The sequence below is a fragment of the Nanorana parkeri genome, unplaced genomic scaffold (genome assembly GCF_000935625.1).
Source record: "Nanorana parkeri isolate BGI_ZX_2015 unplaced genomic scaffold, ASM93562v1 scaffold7, whole genome shotgun sequence".
In the NCBI taxonomy this organism is placed as follows: Eukaryota; Metazoa; Chordata; class Amphibia; order Anura; family Dicroglossidae; genus Nanorana; species Nanorana parkeri.
Genome location: NW_017306275.1, coordinates 1,216,242 through 1,238,977, shown reverse-complemented (window position 1 = coordinate 1,238,977; position 22,736 = coordinate 1,216,242). Strand labels below are relative to the sequence as shown.

The window sequence follows — 22,736 nt, the reverse complement described above, 5'->3', positions numbered from 1 at the left end:
TTGTCTCACTGCTCCTGTTTAGCATTGCTTTGCAACAGAATTGCTAAATGTCCCCATGTGTATTTTCTCATGTTCATGCTTTGGTGCATTTTATAATGCAGCAAATGCATCGCAACATGCCAGTTGTGATCAAGGTCTAAAAACGATATTAAACCCGAGACAAAAAGTTAATTAGGAAGAAACCAAAATCATATTAAATAACTATAAAAGGTGTTACTATTCCCTCCCCAAAAACACCACACTTGTTATATTTCATTCTATATATCTTGTTGCCCAGAAAACTTCTATGCCAAGTAAAGCCGTTATACTATGCAATTCAAACATAGCACATTATGAAGAAATGGATAAGCAGAGGGTATATTCAATGAAAATGGCATATCAAAAAATTAAGTAGAAATAATGGAATGTTAATTAGTATGTAACTTTTCTGTAAAAGGTGAGCTTCTCCCACATACTGCTTTCTAAACCTGCCTAGTAGCCCTTTAAAATAACGGAAGGCATGATTGATTAATAGGGAAGGTTGGGAGATAGGATGGGGCAGGGCCAAGCTCAATTTAAACAGAAAGTCAAGATTTGCTTATTATTTACCTGCCAATAGCTCTAGGTTGTTTTTCCATTGGTTCTCACTGAAGGTAATCTCTGCTTAAAGGAGAACTATGTGGTTAAAGGCTTTTCCCCATAGTGCTCCTTAGGGTAATGGGAGGACACAAACTAGCGTCCTCCCGTCACCCTAGGCTCCGTATACCGTGAGCTGTAGCTCGCGGTATACTGAGACGCCGCAGCTGAAGCGGATCCCGACAATTATGTCTGGATCTGCCCAGCTGCGTGACTGACAGCTGGCTCTGCCTACCTAGAGGCAGAGCAAGCTGTACCCGTCCCCTCCCCCGTCCGTTCCGCCAGTCAGCGCTGGCGGATCGGAGCGGGGAATCCAGCCCCTCCCCTGTCACGGCAGAGAGCCATGACAGGATCGAGAGGGGAGCGAACGCCGCTATGTGTTCGCTCACCTCCCGATCTACTGAGCCGACCTATGACAGTCACAGGTCGGCTAGAACTAGGAGGTGAGTCAAAAGCACTTACCTCATAGTTCTCCTTTAACCATTTGCTCACCATAAATTCAGTACGAATTACACAGTGTGAAAGGTTTTACATTAAAGTGATGCATTGTATGTATGGAGGCTGCCACTGCAGGCCTCCTTGCCTGGCTGTGTCTGACTTCTTATGTTTCAGTCACAGTTCCAGAATGAGCAATCTGTAAATGAGTGTCAGAATTACTTATCTCTATACTTGGTCTGGGTCAGGGACTGAGACAGCATTGAAGTTAAATGATAGCTGGAGAACTAGCCTTCTTGAAGGAGAGTTTAAAGTGATTTTAGTCAAAGGGTTTTTGAGCCATTTCAGATGCTGACAAAATCACTTACAATGGATGCTGCTCCTTGATGTTTAAAAGTTTTAGTTTTCTGCAGAATCAGCTAGTCCCCCCAAGCACTGGTCCTAATATCCTGTTTTAAGGTGCCTTGTTTTCCCTTCAGGGTCCTATGGAGCCACCCTTGTGTGTGCTAGTAAACTGTGCATCTCTCCACAAACACACAGACACAGCAAGGCAAACCACACTCCTCCTTCCTTCTCCTAGGTCCCTTCTTCCCTTCTCCATGCTAGTAGATGGACATCTGCTGGAGACTGTGCTGTCCCATGTGTTCTTACACTGTGTACTGGACAGGAAGCTTAGTAAAGCTGAGGTGAGAGAGTTGGAGCCAGCTGTTTGGAAACATGATGACTAACTGTTTGAGCAAAAAAATAAAAGAAATACTTTGCTGGGCAATGTAATTTGTTTGATCTGAATTTATTATTGAATAAAAGTTTTAGAATTTAATTTTACTTTAATAATGGCCGTGTCCGTTAATCTCCCATGTCCCTTTATTTGTTCCTAAAAGGTTAATGATTTATATACAAATTACATTAGAGTGCTTTGTCATCTAAGCATAATTACTATATTAACTATATAATAAAATAATTAATTCTCAAGTCAAAAATGATGGCAAAAATTAGTGATAAAAAGAACCTAAACAGTTGTTCCTTGTTTTCACTTGTTATTTCCTAAAGTCTTATATGCATCACTTGTTCCAAAAATCAGCTTGACACTTCTGTTACAGTGCTGTGAAGGAATGTACATATAACAGCTTACATATTTCTATCAATGATACCCACACACAGGGGAACTTCTGCAGATTGCATTACATCAGTCATTTGCTGGGTTTCAACATACAGTAGGAATTTGTTCAGTTCATTGCTTTACCCAAAAGAGGGATAAAATATTTTACTTTTAATACCAGATATGATATTGAAGTTTACAGCAAGCAATAATACTTCTAGGTAGGATTCCCACCAGATGGAACATGTAGTTCGTTCCATTTTGTGGTGCAGGCAAACTGTGATTTACCTTCTCAAATCCATTCATGTCACTGGGGTCTCTTCTCACCAAAACAAAGCTCTGCAAATTGATTTGAATATATACTTGATACAGCAGTTTTTGGTACATTAAAGGGCATCTACAAAACGAATACCAAATATCTATTCCTATATTAAATTTCCATAAGTTGTAGCCCACTCCTAATAACCGCAATTGATGAAGAAGTTTGTAAACCTTCTCATTGAAGATGCTCAAAAGGATGTAGTTCCTCAATGCACTGATTCAATTTCACTCAGACCTGTGAATATGCACTTCTCACAATGTATCATCATCATTGCTTGTTGAAAGCAATGCATGATGGGATAAGTAGTCGTGAGAAAGAGAGATTGCATCACATCAAGCAGCAGGGAAAGAGATACAAAGCATACTGGGCGTCTTGGAATGTTTTGAAAGTGATGGGCAGACAGAAGACAGCACTTGCTACACAACATCGACTTTTTCTCAGGTAAGCTTTGATTGTATTATCAAATAATGTGAGCTTGGAATTTCACCAAAACTGACAAAATATTCAGGTGGACCCCCAACAAACATTTGAATATTACATTAAAGTACAAGTGAAGTCTGTCTATGAAATACAATAACCAAAATATTCAACAGAAGCAATTCAAATATGAAAGTCCCTTGAAAAACTAATATAAATGGTTATAGTTACAATTTAAAACACTCCCAATATTAAACTCAAATTTTTACAGCACAGGTACTGGATGGCTAATGCTGTAGTAGTGGAGAGATGATGACAAGAAAAGGAACTTAGGAAATGACAACCCAACTGGAAACTGACCTTCATTGCCTCTTGACAAAATGGTGCCCTAGGCCACTGAAATGATTCACACAGGCCGGCTATATGTACAAACTAACTTTATAACTGGACTGGACCTTACAGTTACAAGCAACTAAAAAAGACTTTATAAAAGCCAGTAAGAGTACGTATCACATAGCTAGTTTTAGAACTGATGAGCTGTTACTAAATGGTTGCTAAGCTGCGATACTATATCACTGTATCAGGTTCACAAACCACTACTATGTAATTGTGAGAATGTCTACTGGGAGACTGTCACCACAGGAATTCACAGTCATCACTCGGAAAGTAAAACAGTACAGAAAAATAGTGAGAGATGACTGAGGTTACGTTACTAAGATTGTATCATAATTTCCATTTCAGATAAATTGTACCGTAGACCAATTTAGTTTTTACTTTATACACAATTAGCATTTTTTGGAGGGAGCTTGGAATTTCACCAAAACTGAAAATATTATACAGGTGGACCCCAAAAAAACATTTTATATATTACATTAAAGCCCAAGTGAAGTCTTGCAACTTTAACTCTTTACAGGCCTGCTCCCTATGAAGGTTATTATGTGTGAGAGCTAATTTAACAGGCACAACCCTCATCACAAGTGTGCTCATATAGACTTGTATTGCAGAGAAAGTAAAGGGCCATTAAGAACCTGCTGCTTTCCATATCACTTTATTCCCTGACACCACATCCCACCATCAAATACACTAATTCAGGCCCCATACACAAGCACCATTGAGCACAAAACCATTTTGCAATTCCTGAAGCAAACTTGTCAGCTTTTGAATATGCACATATTGAATATGATGTTGTACGAGAAGGCCTGGATCACAGTCTCCGGTCTAATTCCTCCCCTATCGGGTTGAGGTTAGGACTCTGTGCAGGCCAGTCAAGTTCCTCCACCACAAACTCGCTCATCCATGTCTTTATGGACTTTGCTTTGTGCACTGGTGCACAGTCATGTTGGAAAGGGGCCATTCCCAAACTGTTCCCACAAAGTTGGGAGCATTAAATTGTCCAAAATGTCTTGGTATGCTGATGCCTTAAGAGTTCCCTTTACTGGAACAAAGGGGCCAAGTCCGAACCCCTGAAAAACCACCGCACACCGAAATCCCCCCCACCAAACTTTACACTTGGCACAATGCAGTCAGCCAAGTACCGTTCTCTTGGCAACCGCCAAACCCAGACACGTCCATCGGATTACCAGACAGAGAAGAGTGATTCGTCCCCCCAGAGAACACGTCTCCACTTCACTAGAGTCCAGTGGCAGCGTGCTTTACACCACTGCATCTAACGCTTTGCATTGCACTTGGTGATGTAAGGCTTAGATGCAGCTACTCAGCCATGGAAACTCATTCCATGAAGCTCTCTACGCACTGTTGTTGTGCCAATCTGAAGGCCACACGAAGTTTGGAGGTCTGTAGGTATTGATTCTGCAGACAGTTGGCGACTTCTGCGCACTGTGCACTTCAGCATGCGCTGACCCCGCTCTGTCGTTTTACGTGGCCTACCACTTCGTGGCTGAGTTGCTGTTGTTCCCAGTTGCTTCCACTTTGTTATAATACCCCTAACAGTTGACCGTGGAATATTTAGTAGCAAGGAAATTTCACAGATGGGCTTATTGACTTATTGCACAGGCGGCAACCTATCACTGTGCCACGCTTGAATTCACTGAGCTCCTGAGAGCGACCCATTCTTTCACAAATGTTTGTAGAAGCAGTTTGCATGCCTAGGTGCTTGATTTTATACACCTGTGGCCATGGAGGTGATTGGAACACCTGAATCCAATAATTTGGAGGGGTTTCCCAATACTTTTGGCAATATAGTCCAGCAGAAAAACTCTACTCAGCACTTTTACGAACTACCTATCTACCTGGACTCCAGGCAACAGGCTAAATACACAGTTAGACCACATACATGGGAACCATTTTAGCCTCCAATCAATTTTTAATTCAGTGTAGTAGTTTTGTGATCCACCTATACAACAGACTGCACAGACAGATCTTTTGACCTCCATTGCAGCAGCAGCTCAACTTTGTCAAGAACATTTGTCGAAAAACAGCTTACATGTGCACATCAGCATGTTCATATTGGCTTAAAGTGCTGCCAATCCATCTCACAGTCTGAGTACTGCTGTGCAGAGGATTACAGAAGGTTACATGTACTAGTTGCAATAAACATTACCTTTTCAAATGCTACCACAATAATTGATGTTTTATACCTGCCTGGAGTTCGCTTCATTATAATTTTACTATCATTTTAGAAAACAATATTTTTCTGCTTTACCCACACCTTTAAAACACTAATGGGCACGTATGTGAATTTGACTTCCTGTATGTGGCCAGGCCAATCTCCTTCATGTCATAGCCAAGTATGGCTGAACCAGTACTTCGCTGCTATAGTGCATTAAGGGCTCATCTTGTCTGCTTTATGCATGCAACACTGTTCTTGTACTCTTCTCAACCTTAGGTGGTCCTTAATCATGCAGGGAGTGTCACAGATGTGATTACATCAGTGGTGTTTCCTGCATCACTATACCATGAGAGCAGAGCACTGTTGTGATCCCCCTTATGAGGCGAGTCCATGATGTCCTGCTCACAGGAATTGGAGTGAATGATGCTGTGCATCACTGAACCCAGTAGAGGACCCTTGCAGAATCACAAAGTGGTGGATTCTGTGGGAGACTGTGGGAGACTGTGCCAGACAGCACTGTCTCCCAATTTTTACAATTGGTGGACTACCTAATAAAAAAAAAGTAGATTTAGGCTTAATGTTTATTTACATAAAAATATACTTTCTGCATATTCATTTAAAAGATCCATTCCCGTTAGTGTAGTAATGGTTGTGAGCGAAGACACAAATTATTATTATTTTACTTCTAGAGACTGGTGGAGAACAATGGAACCTGCAAGTGCATATGAACTTAGGAAGAAGGTTCAATATAACTGAGGTGCAGAAGTCAGTCTTATTTATGTACGCAAGTCACCTATTCCTACTCAAACTTTTTTAGTGCACATTTCCTGGTAGTGTTTTATTAATATCTGCTACATTTTATTTTTATTCAAGAATTACAGTATGACACCATCTTGAAAAGCATTGAACGCCCTTACAACACCTCAATTTTTATTTTTTTACTGTAGTGATCACATCATGATATTACATATTCTTCAGGTTTGAGATGTAAAGAAACCCAGGCAGAAAATGTATTCCACAACAAACCTTCCATCCACTCAACATAAAAGGAACTTCAGTAACAATAAATGTGACAGCTTCGCCATTAGATTGTGAAAACGCATTATAAACACAGCGGGGCCTTAGGTAGACAAGAAATCTGAGAACACTGGCAGTAATTTGTTATTGCCAGTAAGGAAAACAGTTATTCAATGGGCTTTGAAGTTACTGAACTACTAAGTCATGTTTCCACTTTAAAAAGTAATACTTTATGAAACTCGTATATCTAAAAGGAAGCTTTAGATATTTAAAAAAAAATTAAAAACTATTTGAGGGAAGCACAATTAAAGCCAACAAATGCTAAGTCAAATGCTTAATACAAAACATAAATGGCTATTATAGTTTCATTAATTTGGTGGAGAGAAAAAAAAAAAAAAAAAAGTAACATGTTAAATACCACATATACCAAAGGTCTCATTTACTTAATTTGCCTGACGAGTAAAGGTAAAGTTATTGCTGGAAATACTTCAGTTAATTAATGCTTAAGTGTAAAACTGGTAGAATAAACATTCCAAGATGTTGGCAGAGAAGACAGTACAGTACCTAGTTCTAGTATTAGGTGCAAGCCCATAAACCTTAATTTCAAATATAAACCATAAACTATGGATAGGCATGTATAATCTAGTAATCACGTTACATACAACACATTTGAGTGGATTTCAATTCAATTTGGAAATACAAATCAACTAGCAGTTTGAGATGACAGCTCCTTATAACTTGCTAAATCAGGGTCAAATCCTGAACCTTCCAACATGGAGTCAGTGGCCAAATTTTACCCAACATACTCCAAATGTAGGTGCATCAAATGCCAACACATACAACATTCTGGGCTAGGATCTAAAGAAGGATCCAAAAAAACAAAAAAGGCAGTTATATAACACTAAAAACATGCTGGTTGAAAATACTTAGTGAATATGTAAAAGGACAAGTAATGGAAAATAGACGCGATACAGACAATAGATCTTTGTATATTGAAGACTTGGATTTCTGTTCATGTATATTTAAAAAAATTAAGCCAGTAAACAACACACACTGCCTTGACAGTAGTTTCTTAATCAGATGCAATGCCCAGAGCACACAGTTTCCAGTAGGGGAAGTACATAGAAAATGGAAAATATTACATTTTTGTTAATATTTGGAGGAAAACAAAAAATATATTGTTATAGAGGTGGTGTACCAAAATGAGGATGTTTAGGTTTATGTAATCCCATATACTCAATCAATTGGAGGAAATGGGATGTATATATGTAGTCTTAATAGTATAGTATTTTAAAGACTATATTTTACAAAATAAATTGTATCCACTTTACTATAATTTATTATGAGTATATTTAATTAACAATTCTATGCATGCTATTTACTTGCAAAACCTAATTTGTGTAGACATCCAAAAGCCCTGAGCCTGCTGTTAGGTGCTACCATCTTGGATGTGATGTCAGTAAGGTGCAGAGGGGAAGGGTGGAGGAGCTGCCAGCACAGACAGTAATGAGACACTCCCAGAAGAGGTACCCTAGGGAATCGATTCTTTTGTGAGAGGTTACATTTCCTAGCAAGTTTAAAGGCATATTGGATAGCAAAGCAAAGAATTGATGAAAGTAAAAATGTAGCAAGTTAGCATTTAAAGTACTTGATTTACCTTTACTTGCATTTTTCAAGTTGTTGACAGGTTCTCTTTAAAAAAAAAAATTAGTCTGACCTTAGAGTGATTGAAAAAGCGCATGTATGCTGAATGTTTTGGTCTGTTGTATAGATATCTATGAAAAGTGACATTAAAGTCCCTCCAGTGCTGGTGGCGGTCTCTATCCAGCAGTGACTGCTGTTTCTTCTGTGTCCCACAGTGTCTGTCCGCGTGCACACTGCCGGCTGCGTGGATTGACTTACACTGTGTCTCTCCTCTACTCCTGGCCAAAGATCTCTACTACGCATGCGCACGCCCCATCATCCTACACAGGCGCTCAAGAATCTTCAGATGGGAGCGAGCGGCGGAGTAAGTTTTTACCTATTTGGTAACTTTCTTTTATGTTTTTGCATATATCTACCGCTTGCTAGCAGTAGATATATGCAAACTAATAAATTAAATAAAACCCTGATGGTTTAATTCTACCAAAAGTGTTATTATTCACTAAAAAAATTAATCCTATCGCTTAATAATCTTGCTTGCCATTTCAAAAAGCCAGTATAAAAGGAAATGTAACTTGGAGAGAAAAACTATTCTGGGTTTAACCAATCATTTTTCGCATCTAAATTCTTAATGGTGTGCGTAAATGGGGGCATGGCTGGAGTGGGTCCATTAGCTAAAAATACATTGTACTGGAAGGTGTGCCTCTTTCTCATCCCAGAAAGATGGGGTGTGTATGGTGACTGCTTTTATGCATTTTAGTCTCATAAGAATGACAGACTTACTCTAGATTAGGAAAAGAACAAGGTTGTGTTGGGCCCCCCGATAGCAAATGTTCCTTTCTCAGCTGCCAACCAGAAAATAATTTGCTTCCAACCTCCACTCTAGGGTTCCAGGGCCAATTGTATTTACCTACTGAGCTAAACCTCCTTGAAACATGCGATCCACACATTCTTCTTACAAAGCACATATGGATAGCAGGCCAGCCTGGCAGTAATCTCGTAGGTGCAGCCTGTGAAGCACTACAGCTATGCCTAGATGTTAAACAGAAGTCCGAGGCCTGTGGCCTTTGCACTCTCTATTCATTTTAAGACTGGCATAACCTTTCTCTTCTAGGCTCCGGGTTACCATAAGTGCTGCTCTGGTGGATGCTGTGCCTCATCCGCACAATAAAACATTGACTTTACATCAGCTAATTCCGTTTTTACAATGCTTAGCAAACAGATGCATATGGTAGATTAGTGTGTTATTTGTAGTTTTTAAAACAATGCTACATCTGTCTAAGTAATATGGAAAAAAAAGTGCAAGATTAGGATAAGCAACTGTATCTCCGCCTCCTCATATGGGCCTTGACAGATGTTGGGTTACCAGGACAACTGCAGGATCATCAACAACACCCTGCGTTCTTATTTTATTGCAGAAGAGAGGAAATTGGCTGAAGACACAATCTCCTTAAATAGACATTTATTAAACAAAACGTTTGGCTAATCTAAAACCAGTTTCAAATAAAAGTGTTTATTTGACAAACTTACATTTTAATATGAAATAATAAGCTCTGATTTTTTTTTATTAATGCACTAAAAGGTTTCAGAATATTTTATTAAGATTATACAGGTCTCAAAGAGCAACACCATGCAGCAAGACACATGGCAAAAGGTGCTAAAGTTACAAAGTCCATTCAGCTTACTGTAAAGTACAGCCGTCAGGAGATAACACAAAGTAAATATTATATCCAGATGTGCATATTTGTTCTGGGTCAGTAGCACAATGAGCTGAGCCACAGAATCAACATTATAGTCAGGCAATTAGCATTTTCAGATGGAGAGTCAGCAATGGCAGCACCTATACTTCAGTCGGCACATGTCTGCTTTGTGCCCTCTTCAAGTTTGCCCTGGGACCTGAGACATGCAGCCGCTTAATCTGCAAAATTCAAAGCTTCCTACTTCCTACAGCCGCTTCCCAACTCCAACACTTTCCTAAGGTCCAGCAGGGCTGCCAATTTTAATGACACCCCAGCATGGAGGTGGGAGTCAGCCCTCTAGCCTACCAGAAAGTGACTAAATGCTCTGCAGTCTTGTAAGAAGGCTGCCACAGATTTGACAATGACCTATTTATGAAAGTGCAGTCAGCAAGCTCAGTGTCCCATCTGCCCACCTGAAGCTTCCTCATCCTTATAAATGATTGCATTAGATTTTATTATGATGAATGGATCATCATGATTTACACAACATCGGTCATTATAGTGAACCTGTGCTATGAGTATAGCTGCAATATAACTCTCTCCTATACACACACATGGATACAAAGCATAATGTTCCAGAGAGTACCTGTAGATAGTCTGTCCCTTATGCATAGCACAGGTGAAAGCCTCAAAAGTTCCTATGCAAAATGTCAACATTGTTAAAGTCTACATCTGCATACACACGCCTCCCATGCGACATTGCTCAGGCCTGGCGATAGGATGTTCAGATACAGACTACTGTGGAAGGGTGGAGTATGCCTAATTGCCACATATCCGGAAAATCTGGGAATTTCAAAGTGGTTCCATGGCCCCTTACAGAGGGTAACACACTATATGGCAGCTTATGTTTTGCTTAGCATTGGATCAGTATAAAATTGGGTAGATTTTAATTCATAAACCTATGATGCCCTTCGGCCATGGCCTAAAACTCTGCCAACAGTCACAGATTTCCCTTTGTGATCTAAAATATATAATTATTTTAAATCAAATCCAAGTCCTGGGCATTAAATATTGTGTGTGTGTGTTACCTGCCAGTGTGTGTCGCCCTAACAATCACATATAAAATACTGTCCTATCAAACAACAATACAAGCTGTAATGTGACGCAGAGCACTCAGCAAGAAGTGAAAGTTGGGCTGGGCTTCTGGAAGAGAATGGATTACACTGCCTGCACCCAACACACCCTGCCATTTCCCCAGTATTCCACAATGCTGTACTGTGAGTATTTGCCAACTTTAGATAACAAGGAGCAGTCTGCTGCCTCAATGATTTTGCAACCCTAGGGTACAGCCTGTGCAGTATCTTTGCAAATCTTGTAAAGCTATGGAAAGCGCTAGTAAAGTGTTTAGTAAGCAGTAGACATTCAATTTTGCCAACGTTGTGCCAATCTTTATGGAGCAGGCGGATACAATGTGGAATCATTTTTACCTTTATGATTTCATATTTCCATTACTAAGTAATCAGCAGTGGAAAGAGCAATCTATTAGTTAGATGCTGCAAACTGCTTTGTGCCTGCACATTGAAGAAAATTATTTAACATGGCTGCTTCCAGAGTGGGTGTATGTATACATTTTAACAATGATCTGGACACTAAAACATGGTGAGACATGTTACTTTTTCCCATCAGTGAAAAACTCAGCACTTTCAGACTTTCATTATAAGTGATTTCATTGAAATGAAGTCCACATAAAAAGTTTATATGGTGAGTGTGTGTTCATGTGTTTGTTTACTCAATAAATATGTTAAAGAAGAATTATGGGGAGAGTGAAATACACTCTTTCCCATGATTAGAGCCGATGTGTGACACTGCAGCTGTAACACGTCGGTTCTATAGATCGGCAAATTAGTGATCACATACCGCTGACCGCTTAGTTCCTGATCTTCTACCTGCAGAGAGTAGTGACCGTCAGCCACCACTCCCCGCAGGGATCCCAGAGCCAGCTTTCAATCAACCAGTGGGGTGAATCCCGGCAATATTTTGTCTGGTGCAAAGCGGCTCTGCGATGTCAGCATATAGTGTGAAATAGCCTGCTATATGCTGAGTTTTGGTTCACAGGAGGACAAAGCATATGTCCTCCTGTGATCCTTAAGAGAACTATGGCCAAAAACGGTTGGGCCATAGTTCTAGTTTAAACATGGCAGATTTAAAGTGACAGTAAATCCAGGAGTTAAATCTTAAAAATATATTCAAGTACCTTAACTATTGACAAACATGCATCTTATTTGCGTGTAGATCTTCAAATAATCTCTGAATTGGCACTGACACTGTTCTTCCTTCTGGAGGGTGGCTACTTTTGTTCCCCACATTCCCTGAATGTGTGGTACGGTACCCATCGCTCCAAGCTTGCTCTCATAATAGACTATGATTTCAATACAATTTAGTAAACTAAAATGTGAGATTGTAGTCCATCACAGGAGTGATCTTGGAGTGGTGGCTACTTTACAACACACACAGGTAACAAAAGTAGCCAGGAAGGACAGTGTCAGCAAAAATTAAAAGATGATTTGAGAATCTACAGCTGAGTGATACATAACAATTAAGATGCATTTTTGTTACTATGGTATTTTTAAGCTTTAACTCCTGAGTTTAGAGTCACTTTAAAATGATTAATGCTAACAATGTAATGTAACAATCTTGACCATTCCCCCTTTGTTCTATGGTTAGTTAACATACAAATCCCCTATACTTCACATACTTCTCATCAAAATAATATGTGTAGACACACCAATAAAGGAATATTAAAGCATTGTGTCCATATTATTTCCATCATCAGTGCCCCAGTAGACATTGCCATCTGCTATTTGGAACAATGGATGCTCATTTACATTTTAAATAGTCAATGGTGTCTATGTAAGGGCGTGGGATAAGACTGTGTTTTCCTTTATGTAATAAAGAATTCTTGTTTCAGCATTCAGCCATGTGCTTTACCAGTATTTATCATCCTTTTTTCAATCATGGCACCTTTTAAAAGTATGCAAAATCTAAAAGGCATCCCAGTCTAAAAAAAAAAAAAAGGGACACAGGTAAAAAAGGTATAAATGTAAAAGAAAAAAAAAAAAAGATATGCGCTTCCCCCAAAAATCAGTACCAGAGCCTTATTCTAGGCAGGGACCTGGCATGAATTTTAAGGGGGACAGGATTTGGAGTCTTTTTTCACATCAGATTCCCCCCTTTTTCTCAACCCTGGTTGACGAAGGGGGCGTGCCCCGGAAACGCGTCAACGTCATTTGCACACTGGATCCCCTCAGTGGATGTCCATCTGCTGTCAGCTCACATTGTATGGCTGTCTTTTATCTATGTCTGTGAGTATCTTTCGGTTTATCTTTGACTATTGAAAATAAAGTTGATCTGCACCAGGAAAGGCGCCCCCTCTGTTTTCTTTTCCGTGATCCTTCAATAGTGTGAATGGTGTGCGCTCTTTGGTGAGTTAGGCGGCCGCGAGGCCCTCGTAAGCGCGAGGCCTTAGGCGACCGCCTAACTCGCCTAATTAGAGAGCCGCCTCTGAATACACACTTCTTGTATTGAGACAGTTTTTTCTTATTCCAGAGATCAGTCTTTAAAGCTGAATTCCAGGATATTTTTTCTTTGGGAACGGCACAATTCATATAAGTTACATTTAAAGGAGAACTATGAGATGAGTGATTTCCACTCACCTCATAGTTCTAAGCCGACCTGTGACAATGAGACTGTCACAGGTCGGCTCAGTAGATCGGGAAGTGAGGGAACACATACCGGGTTCCCTCACCTCTTGATCCTGTCACGGCTCTCTGCCGTGACAGGGGGAGGGGCTGGATTCCCCTCTCCCCGCTCTGATCTGCCAGCGCTGACTGGCGGAACGGACGGGGGAGGGGGCGGGTACAGCTGGCTCTGCCTCTAGATAGGCAGAGCCAGCTGTCACTCATGCAGCTGGGCGGATCCCGTCTTCTGAGTCGGGATCCGCTCCAGGTGCGTCGTCTCAGAGCTTAGGGTAACGGGAGGACGCTAGTTTGTGTCCTCCCGTTACCCTAAGGAGAACTATGGGGAAAAACATTGACCCCATAGTTCTCCTTTAATGTTAAGAATGTATTGATGGATCTCTGCTTGTTTCTGTACAAATCCTATATCATCTTTACTGATGCCGGATATTATTCACAGAGCTCTTCTTCCGGTGCTGCAACTGAGAGTTCCAGCTCTCATACAGTACAGGAACCAAGTTGTGTAGTTGCCCCTCCTCTTCCCCTGTCCATTCACAAAAAGCCTTGCATTCTTTCCATAGAGTGCATGGCATTCAGTGAATGAACGAGGGGAGATCCTGACATCCTCTCCCATCCCTTTGCCTATATGAGAGCCAAAATTCTCAGTCAAAGCACCGGAAGAGCGCGGTAATATCTGGCATTTATGAAGATAGGGTTTGTACAGTAACCATCAGCCATCCAAGCATTAGATAATCATCATTAGAAGTAACTTATGACTTGTGCTGTCACCCCCGCCCCCCAAAAAAAATGTTTTCCTGGAGTTCATCTTATTATTGGTGTATGCTCTTTTTGCAGATTCCAATTTTTTTAAAAGCCAAAACATTTTTAAACTTAGGATAGAGTAGTGAAGGGTTAGCCTGTCAATTTTTTTTAATGCCGTTTGTGTTTCTGCTGAGGGGATCCACACTCTATATTTGTCCTAGCAAGCATTGGATACAGGACTGAGGGCTTGTTCACACCAACTGCGGTGCTTTCCAGAGCGGTAGCTGCTGGAACGCACAGCAATCGCTCACTAAACTTTCCCCTTCTTTCTAGGGCGGGAGGGGGCACGGCGGTGCATTAAAGTCAATGGCACCACAGCCACGCCCCCCCACACACGCAGCGAGATCAGACGTGTAGCAAATCATTATCTGCGTTCCGCTCCACTGCGAATGCAAAAAAAAATGCTGCATGCTCTATTTTTTGTGTTCGCATTTCCCCACGCCCCAGAATGAAGGGGGAAGTTTAGTGTGCAACTGCTCTGCGTTCCAGCAGCATACACACACACACATATATATATATATATATATATATATATATACACACATATATACAAACATACATACATACATACATACACATACACATACACACACATCAGAAAAAGTCCTAATTAATCAATGTTACTCCCAAAAGAACTCTCCGTACCACCCCACAACAGCCAGTCAGATTCCCAACTTCTCTTTTAAAAAGCTATTAAAAAAAGAAAAGTTTGAATTTGGTTGGATGCCAGTTCGCATTTTGTAAACCAGGCAGCTTGTAAGACAAATCTATAAATTCCCCCAAAAAACCTATTCATAAAAAATAAATACGGTCAATACAGAACCCATTATGTCATTTCCTGGTGATCATCATAAAATTTATGGAAAGCTTACAATGTATAACATCATATCTAGTAATGCTGTATGGCTTTAATTTTCACCAGCTGGAAATAGTTATGTAAACCTTTGTAACAAAAAGCATATAGACATGGACAAAAATAGTCAGTGACTGTAATTCTGCCATGCATCGATCGATCACATGGCTTAGTTGCTGTTCATTAAATGTAGTCATTCCATTAAGTTCATGTCTACTTAGAAATTAAGATTTTGGTTGTTGAACTGCTTGCTAATCCTACTGAATAGTAACAATGTCATCCAATTAACATGAAACTGAATTTGAATGTGCATGAATGTAGGTTAATGCATAGTTGGCTGGCTATCCCTACACTGCTTGGTTCAAACAGAAGATGTAATCAGCCCTTGCCAGACTGTCCCATCATGCTCACATTTTCTTTATGCATTTTGGAAACAAAGGGATTGAAAATGGACAGAATGTAATATGTATTCTCTAATTCAAAGTCCTGAGCATGACATCCCTTATAGGAAACTAAAATAAAAAAATGGTGGTGGCAATATACTTTATCTGTAACCCACAGAAATGATAGTGCCTCCATATTAATGGTAAGGAAAAGGTAGCTTCAATCTATAATCTACAAATAATATCCATTATTCAATATGCTGGTATAAAAACAACAAGCCCTTTCTCAATACCATTCATGAGTCAGTTGACTAAACAGCATAATCTGAGCACACACACGTTTACTATCCCGCCTCTGTTACTTGCCTTCACCTTCATTATGATAATTGCTAACAAGCACCCTGCTTTATTGAAGACCCTACACTTCTGAAGAAATTTGTGTGCTTAGGCCCATTTTTCCTGAAGAACCCTGTCTGACTCACTAGACCAGTGGTGGCGAACCTTGGCACTCCAGCTGTGCCAAAACTACATATCCCAACATGCATCTGCCTCTGGGAGTTATGTCTGTGGCTGTCAGAGCCTTGCAATGTCTCATGGGACTTGTAGTTCCAAAACAGCTGGAGTGCCAAGGTTCGCCATCACTGCACTAGACTATCACCATGATGGTAGCAAAGGTTACAGAGGATAAGTGTTTACGGCCAAGGCACAATTCAGAAGAATCTAAGAAGCTGGGATGTAGTAACTTAACAGTTGCTGGTAGCATAGTACTTGTGACCTTGATTGCCACCCTCCCCGACATTATGACATGCATAGGCAATCATTTCAGGGATAAAGAAGTCAGTTGAACAACCTGTAGTCAAGTCCCATTAAGGCTGAAGATCATCTTTTAGTCTGCAGACTAATGCAAAAGGGCTGCTAGTCTGAGCCTCAGTTTGTGACACTGGTGTGGACAGAAAAACAGAACCTTTTTAAATGTGCATTTTATGACAACTTTCAAACAATTTATTTGGCCCAGATAGCATTCCACTAGGGCCCACTTTGCCTCTCAATGCCAATGCTCACAGCAGATTTCAATCCACTCCTCCTTTTCGTTAGTCAGCAACTAGTTCGTATTGGAAGCAACAGTTATGTAAAAATGAAACAAGTCCACAGAGAATTATTAATTCAGAGTACAACTCTTCAGTGATCTCCACATGTATATAGATGTGTAACCACTACCGTCGTGCACAGCCCCAGGTTACAATACAAACTCAAAAACATCACTTGCTATAAACAATCATGTATGAGTGGACCACAGCCAATAATGAGTCTTTGAAGTGTCAGAAGCACTCATTATCACACCAAGATTTACCAATATTGTGGAAAATGTCTGCAAAACCCATCAGAAATGTCCCTTTTTTTTTATAGAGGAGAGGTAACAGAATTCTCATTGTGAGTGCTCTGCATTGCATCACACCTAGGGAGGAGATCATGATTATTCCCACAGATGATAGATCCAAAACCTTCTACTGCTCTCTTAGAAATCTGTCTGCTTACTGCCAAAATACGACTGACTATAATCAGGCTGATATAAGCAGGAGAAGCTATGGATTTTGAGAACGGTTTGAGATAGTCACGTCTCTCTATTCTTCTTAAAGCTAGCTATAAACCTTGCAACCTAAGTGTTGAAACTACAATAGATCTACCAACAATTATGTAGAACAAAGCATACCTAACTGCATAAAAATGAAATGGTATGTTTAGTAGGCCTTCCATTCTATAGTTTTGGTTGACTCATTGCTGCACAAGGAGACATCTGTCTGTGAGTAGGTCCCACCCCTTTACTATGCGACACAGAAGAGTGAAAGGTCAGGATTACCACATGTGCACTGCTGTTACTGTTGACAAGTATTATTGAAGGAAGCACCTGAAATGAATCTTTTATAGAAGGAGAGTTTATTTTCCGCCACCAGTAGGTATCTGATCAAAAGATGCTCCAAATATTGAGCACCACCATGCGAAATTTCATCAGACCAGATCTGATCTTCTATGGGGTGATATTTAGCACCTCCAAAGGATGGGGACAGTCATTATTGCACAGGGAAATTTTCCAACTTGTTGGAAGTATCCCTGCAAGTGGGCTCAATTATTCACTTTGCAATGTGGAGGGAAGGCAGATAGAATCACAAATGCATCATGGTCCCCATCATGTTCCAGTGCTTCAACAACTTGCCCATGCATGGGTAGATATCTCCCCATCTGTTATTTTTAAGAAGATATTTGCCTGTCTATGGGCATACTTAAAGGCGAATAATAAACTTTCTCTGAAGCAATCAACACATAATTATGACTGCAAAGATTTTAACTACACACTTCAGCTCCACTCCATGTGGAATCCCTTGCAATGTATTATACTACAGCAAGGTTTTCTAAACCATCAGTGATCACAAAGCTTCACATTTTCCATACAGTGACTTCCATATCACTTACGCTAATGTTGGCTGACAGTGAATCTGATTCCAGGCACATTTGTACTGAGGCTGGATAAAACTCTCAGTTCCTTCCATGACTGTGCAGCTGACATTCTTGTTCACGATGTACGCACACCAGTTCCTAAAGGAGGAAAATCACAAGAAGCAGATCAATCAATGCCCAGGACAAGAAACAGAACAATTCAACAGCACTCAATCTGATATGTAAAATAAGCTCATACTGTTATTTGTTCTGCTTTACTTTCTAGCCCAAAGGTTGGAATTTACAGGAAAATTACAGCACATCTTTTGTTTCTCTTTAGTTGGTGCAGTAAAAGAACTTCTAACCACTTATTGTAAAACAAAAGAACACAATAGGTAAACAGCTACAGAATCACAGAGATCCCTCTATTTATACAGTGAATACTAAGTTATTTGAAGAAACAAATGCAATAACAAAAGTTTGAGAATATGAAGAAATAATGTTGAGATAAGTGCTACTCAGCTGACATTATTGTAATAATGATGATGATAGTAATGAGCATTAAGAAAGCATTTATGACTGAGCTGATACCACTATCACCAATACACATACGGTCCTCAGTTACCAACTATACTAAAATAAAGCTGGTCATACACTGTTCAAACATTCATTTGAAATCCTTCATCAGAAGATTCAATCTTGCCATCATTGAGTCATCTAATTTAGTTTTAAAGCCCTTAAAAATGTTATCCAGACCTGCTATCTGAATTGAATCCCAAATGTATCAAACAGGTTTCATTTGTGCTTAGCACATGGGCATTACAATATGCAAGATATTTCCCAAAATGAAAATCAGATTCATGGTTAGGATTTTGTTGGTTCAGATAAGAAAATGGGAAAAAAATTCCATCTGCGCCTTTAAATTTTCCTCATCACTACAATGGACAACGGACATTGAATAGCCCCCAATAACCATAACAAAAAAAAAACAACCATTCTGAAAAATCAAAGTTTTCGAATGACATTTCACTGGTGTATGGCCAGCTTAAGATGAAACCTTATCCCCCCATTCACACCTGAGCAATTTTCAGCTGTGTCTGACTACAATTAACATGCAAAATCGCATTATTTCTAATTGTCACTGTTCACACTTGTACACAGTTGCCCTACGTTCAAATTAGTAAATGAGCTTTTTTTGAGCAGGCATTTCTGGCCCCATAAAGTACGCTATTAACAAAAATGTATCTTATTGTGTATCACTCGGCTGTAGATACTCAAATCATCTCTGAATTGGTGCTGACACTGTCCTTCCTTCTGGAGGGTGGCTACTTTTGTTCCCCATGGTCCCTGTGTGTGTTGTAAAGTACAAACGTCACAAGTCCTGTAGCACTCCTTACCGGAAATCCCAAAGAGGTTAAACGGGTGCTGGAAATGACTACGATTTTCCGAGTGGCATATCATTAAATGGTTTCGCACTGACCCATGTGTTTTTGTCGTGCCTGGTGTGCTGGAGACATCCTCATCCTGTGTTGTAAAGTAGCCATCGCTCCAGGCTCACTCCATTGATGGATTTCAATTTCACTACAAATTAGTAAACTAAACGTGAGCTTGTAGTCCATCATGGGAGTATCCACCACTCCAAAATCACCCCTGTGATGAACTACAATCTCAATACAAAATATTAAACTAAACATGAGTTTGCAGTCCATCATGGGGGTATCCACCACTCCAAAATCACCCCTGTGATGAACTACAATCTCAATACAAAATATTAAACTAAACATGAGTTTGCAGTCCATCATGGGGGTATCCACCACTCCAAAATCACCCCTGTGATGGACTACAATCTCAGGTTTAGTTTACTAATTTGTATTGAGATTGTAGTCCATCCCAGGAGTAAGCTTGGAGTGATGGCTACTTTACACACACACACACACACACACACACACACACACACACACAGGGACCATGGGGAACAAAAGTAGCCACCCTCCAGAAGGAAGGTCAGTGACAGTATGAATTCAGAGATGATTTGAGGATCTACATCCGAGTAATACACAAATAAGATACAGTTTGTTTATAGTCAGGGTATTTGAATGTATTTTTAAAATGTAATTCCTGAGTTTAGTGTCACTTAAATACAGATGCTAAAAGCTTTTTAAAAGCCTTAAAACGCCTGGAATACATTGAGGAAAAGACAGAATCTGGAGCAGTTGCCCTTAGTAACCAATCAGCTTCTCTCTTTAGTTTGTTTAGTTAAGCTTTAATAATGATAGAAGCTGATTTGTGGCCCTGGGTAACTTCTCCAGATTGTGTGTGCTTCAGTCTTGACAAATCCCCCCCATTGTGCTCAGTGTGATTGCAGCCTGAACCAGCTCAATGCTCTGATCACCTAATATCCAGCTCGCATGGTTCGCCCTCCAAAGCTACATGTGGATGTAGTTTGGAACAATGTAGCCCCGGACTGCCAGCAGTGAAGCCTCCTAATGACACTTACTTGCCCCTCTGTGCAGGACGGTGGTAGGTGAGCTGGGGGGTGCCTTCTACCAGCAGACATCCAATGATGCTTATAAAGAACACTGTCCATAGCCGGGGTCCAGCAGCAGCCTTCTCTGACCGCCACATCATTTCCAACTTCCAACGGGAGTCCTGGGACACTGCGAGCCCTGAGCCTGGGAGAATCCGATGACTGTAGAGGAGGAGGAGATCGCCGGTCCCAGATTCCTCAGCACCGATCCCAGGCAGATTCCTCAGCACCGATGTGATCGGGGAGAAGTGCGAACCTCCCTTTCTTTCCCTGTAGACCCGTGCAGAGCTTCATCCTTCCTTTCCACACCTCCTCCTCCCACTGAGGTCCACATGACGTCATATCTCCGAGATTAGCAGCCTTCTAGTGGAAGTCGTAGCCGGGACCCCTCTGCGCTGATTTAGTGCTCAGCCATCCTGATAATGAGCTCCTTCTCCATGTAGGGCTGTACTGGACCTATGGGCTCACTCTGATCTCAGCCTCCCTTGTTTGGGAACTTTTCTCTGGAAGCCTTTGTTAGTTTACAGAGTCATGGGTTTAAGAAGTTGTTCGGCTGCCCTTCTAATGCTTGCTTTTGCAGCCAAAGTAAGTGATGGCTGGGAGCCTGCTGTTAGAAAAGTCAGTGTAGAGAGTGTGCAGATGCCATGGAAAGGTTTTCTCATTTGTGCAATAAAATATTAACCCATAAAGCCTCTTTTTTTGGGGGGGGACTAGCCCTGCACTGGAAGGGTTAATTGCTCATTTGCTGTATGTCTAGTGTAGCTGTGATGAACTGGATATTCACTGCTAGATTTTCGCATGGGGTATCTCATCAGAACATTCGATAATGCCATCAGAGACTTCAAGAATGTCATTTGAAATTCCATTTGATTTTAACATTCAATTTTGGAATTAATGGAGTTTCTTGAACAAACGAAATTCTAATAGCAAATGTGTTTTTCGTTCCAGAAACTCCAATCATTCCAATAGGACAATTTGTCTGTGAAAGTTCTCATTCATCCAGGTCATAATATATCTGTAAAAAATAAGTCAAGGCAACTTCAAGAAAAATACAGCAAGTCCAGTTGCCTTGACTTATTTTTTACAGATAATAAGACAATTTGTTATGGACAAAACTCTACTGGTGTATGGCCAGCATGAGGGCCGGTCTTTTCCAGCACAGCCCAAATACAAGACAAGGCTTGATTCACAGCACTGCGTGCTGGTGGTGTGCGCTTAAAAAAAAAGTAGGCAGAGACACATTATAGTCACATTGCACTGCAATGAGCCCATAGAACTTAAAGAAATCTCACTTGTGAAATTTTAGTAAAGTTCTCCAAAGAAAAAGAAACCGGACATCGGCACTGTCGGGGCAGACGCACGCTAGCAGCTATGCAGTTTAGCGTGGGTGCTGGTGTGAATTTGCCCTGAAGCGCTTTTACTTACGTGACCTGCACTCAGGGCCGGATTTACTCCCCCTGCCGCCCCAGGGCCAGGTTCCACAATACGCCCCCCCGCGCCGCCAACCCCCCCTCCCCATCAATTGAGAATGGCAACCAGATGGCAGGGCGTATTGTGGAACCTGGCCTTGGGCGGGGCTAGTTTCAATTTTTTTTTTTTACTGTTTCTTTATTTTTTATCACTTTTCATTTTTTAATTCAATTATTTCTTCTTATTTCACCGGCGCCCGCAACTTCCCCACAAGGTCACCGCTGCCGCCCCTTTGCGCTCTGCCGCCGGGCCTCAGTGGCCTTTTGGGAAATCCGGGCCTGCCTGCACTCCCGCTGCCTTCCCCTCCACTCTGGCAGTTGGAGTCCTGCTAAAATCATTAAATCTAATGTGGGGTCCAAAGCCCTTCAGTATACCTGAGGACGGTGAGCGTCAGTCTACAAGCCTGGGCAGACGGGAGAGGGGGAGTGAGGACTGCCGGGAAGTGGGGATCAGGCAAGTAAAAGTGCTTTACACCATACCCCTAGCAAAAACAAAAAGCTCCACTACAAGACAGGCTAATAGTGTTTGCTCTACTTTTTTCTCAACGCACAGCAGCACAATGTACACCATTGCATGACCATGAGCTGCAACACACAGAGAGGAGGTGCATTGGGGTGCCGATCAGAATAAATGGCAACACATCCAGATTGTGCTGCATTGTGTTGTGCAAGAGCATGCACTAAACGCACAGAAACGGTGTCTTAGTGATATGGTGTGAAT

The 22,736-nt window shown here is 40.9% G+C and overlaps 1 protein-coding gene across 1 annotated transcript in view; it reads right to left on the bottom strand.

Moving 5' to 3' along the window:
- The window catches only part of EMILIN2 (elastin microfibril interfacer 2), a 58,576-nt gene extending 37,688 nt beyond the window's left edge, over positions 1-20,888 (bottom strand). Inside the window, exons 1-3 of the mRNA XM_018553365.1 lie at positions 20,803-20,888; positions 20,517-20,708; positions 18,056-18,178 (exon numbers count right to left, since the gene is read on the bottom strand). Coding sequence (XP_018408867.1) covers positions 18,056-18,178; positions 20,517-20,708; positions 20,803-20,888 — 401 coding nt within the window. The remainder of the gene's footprint in view (positions 1-18,055; positions 18,179-20,516; positions 20,709-20,802) is intronic.
- Positions 20,889-22,736: the final 1,848 nt, after the last annotated feature.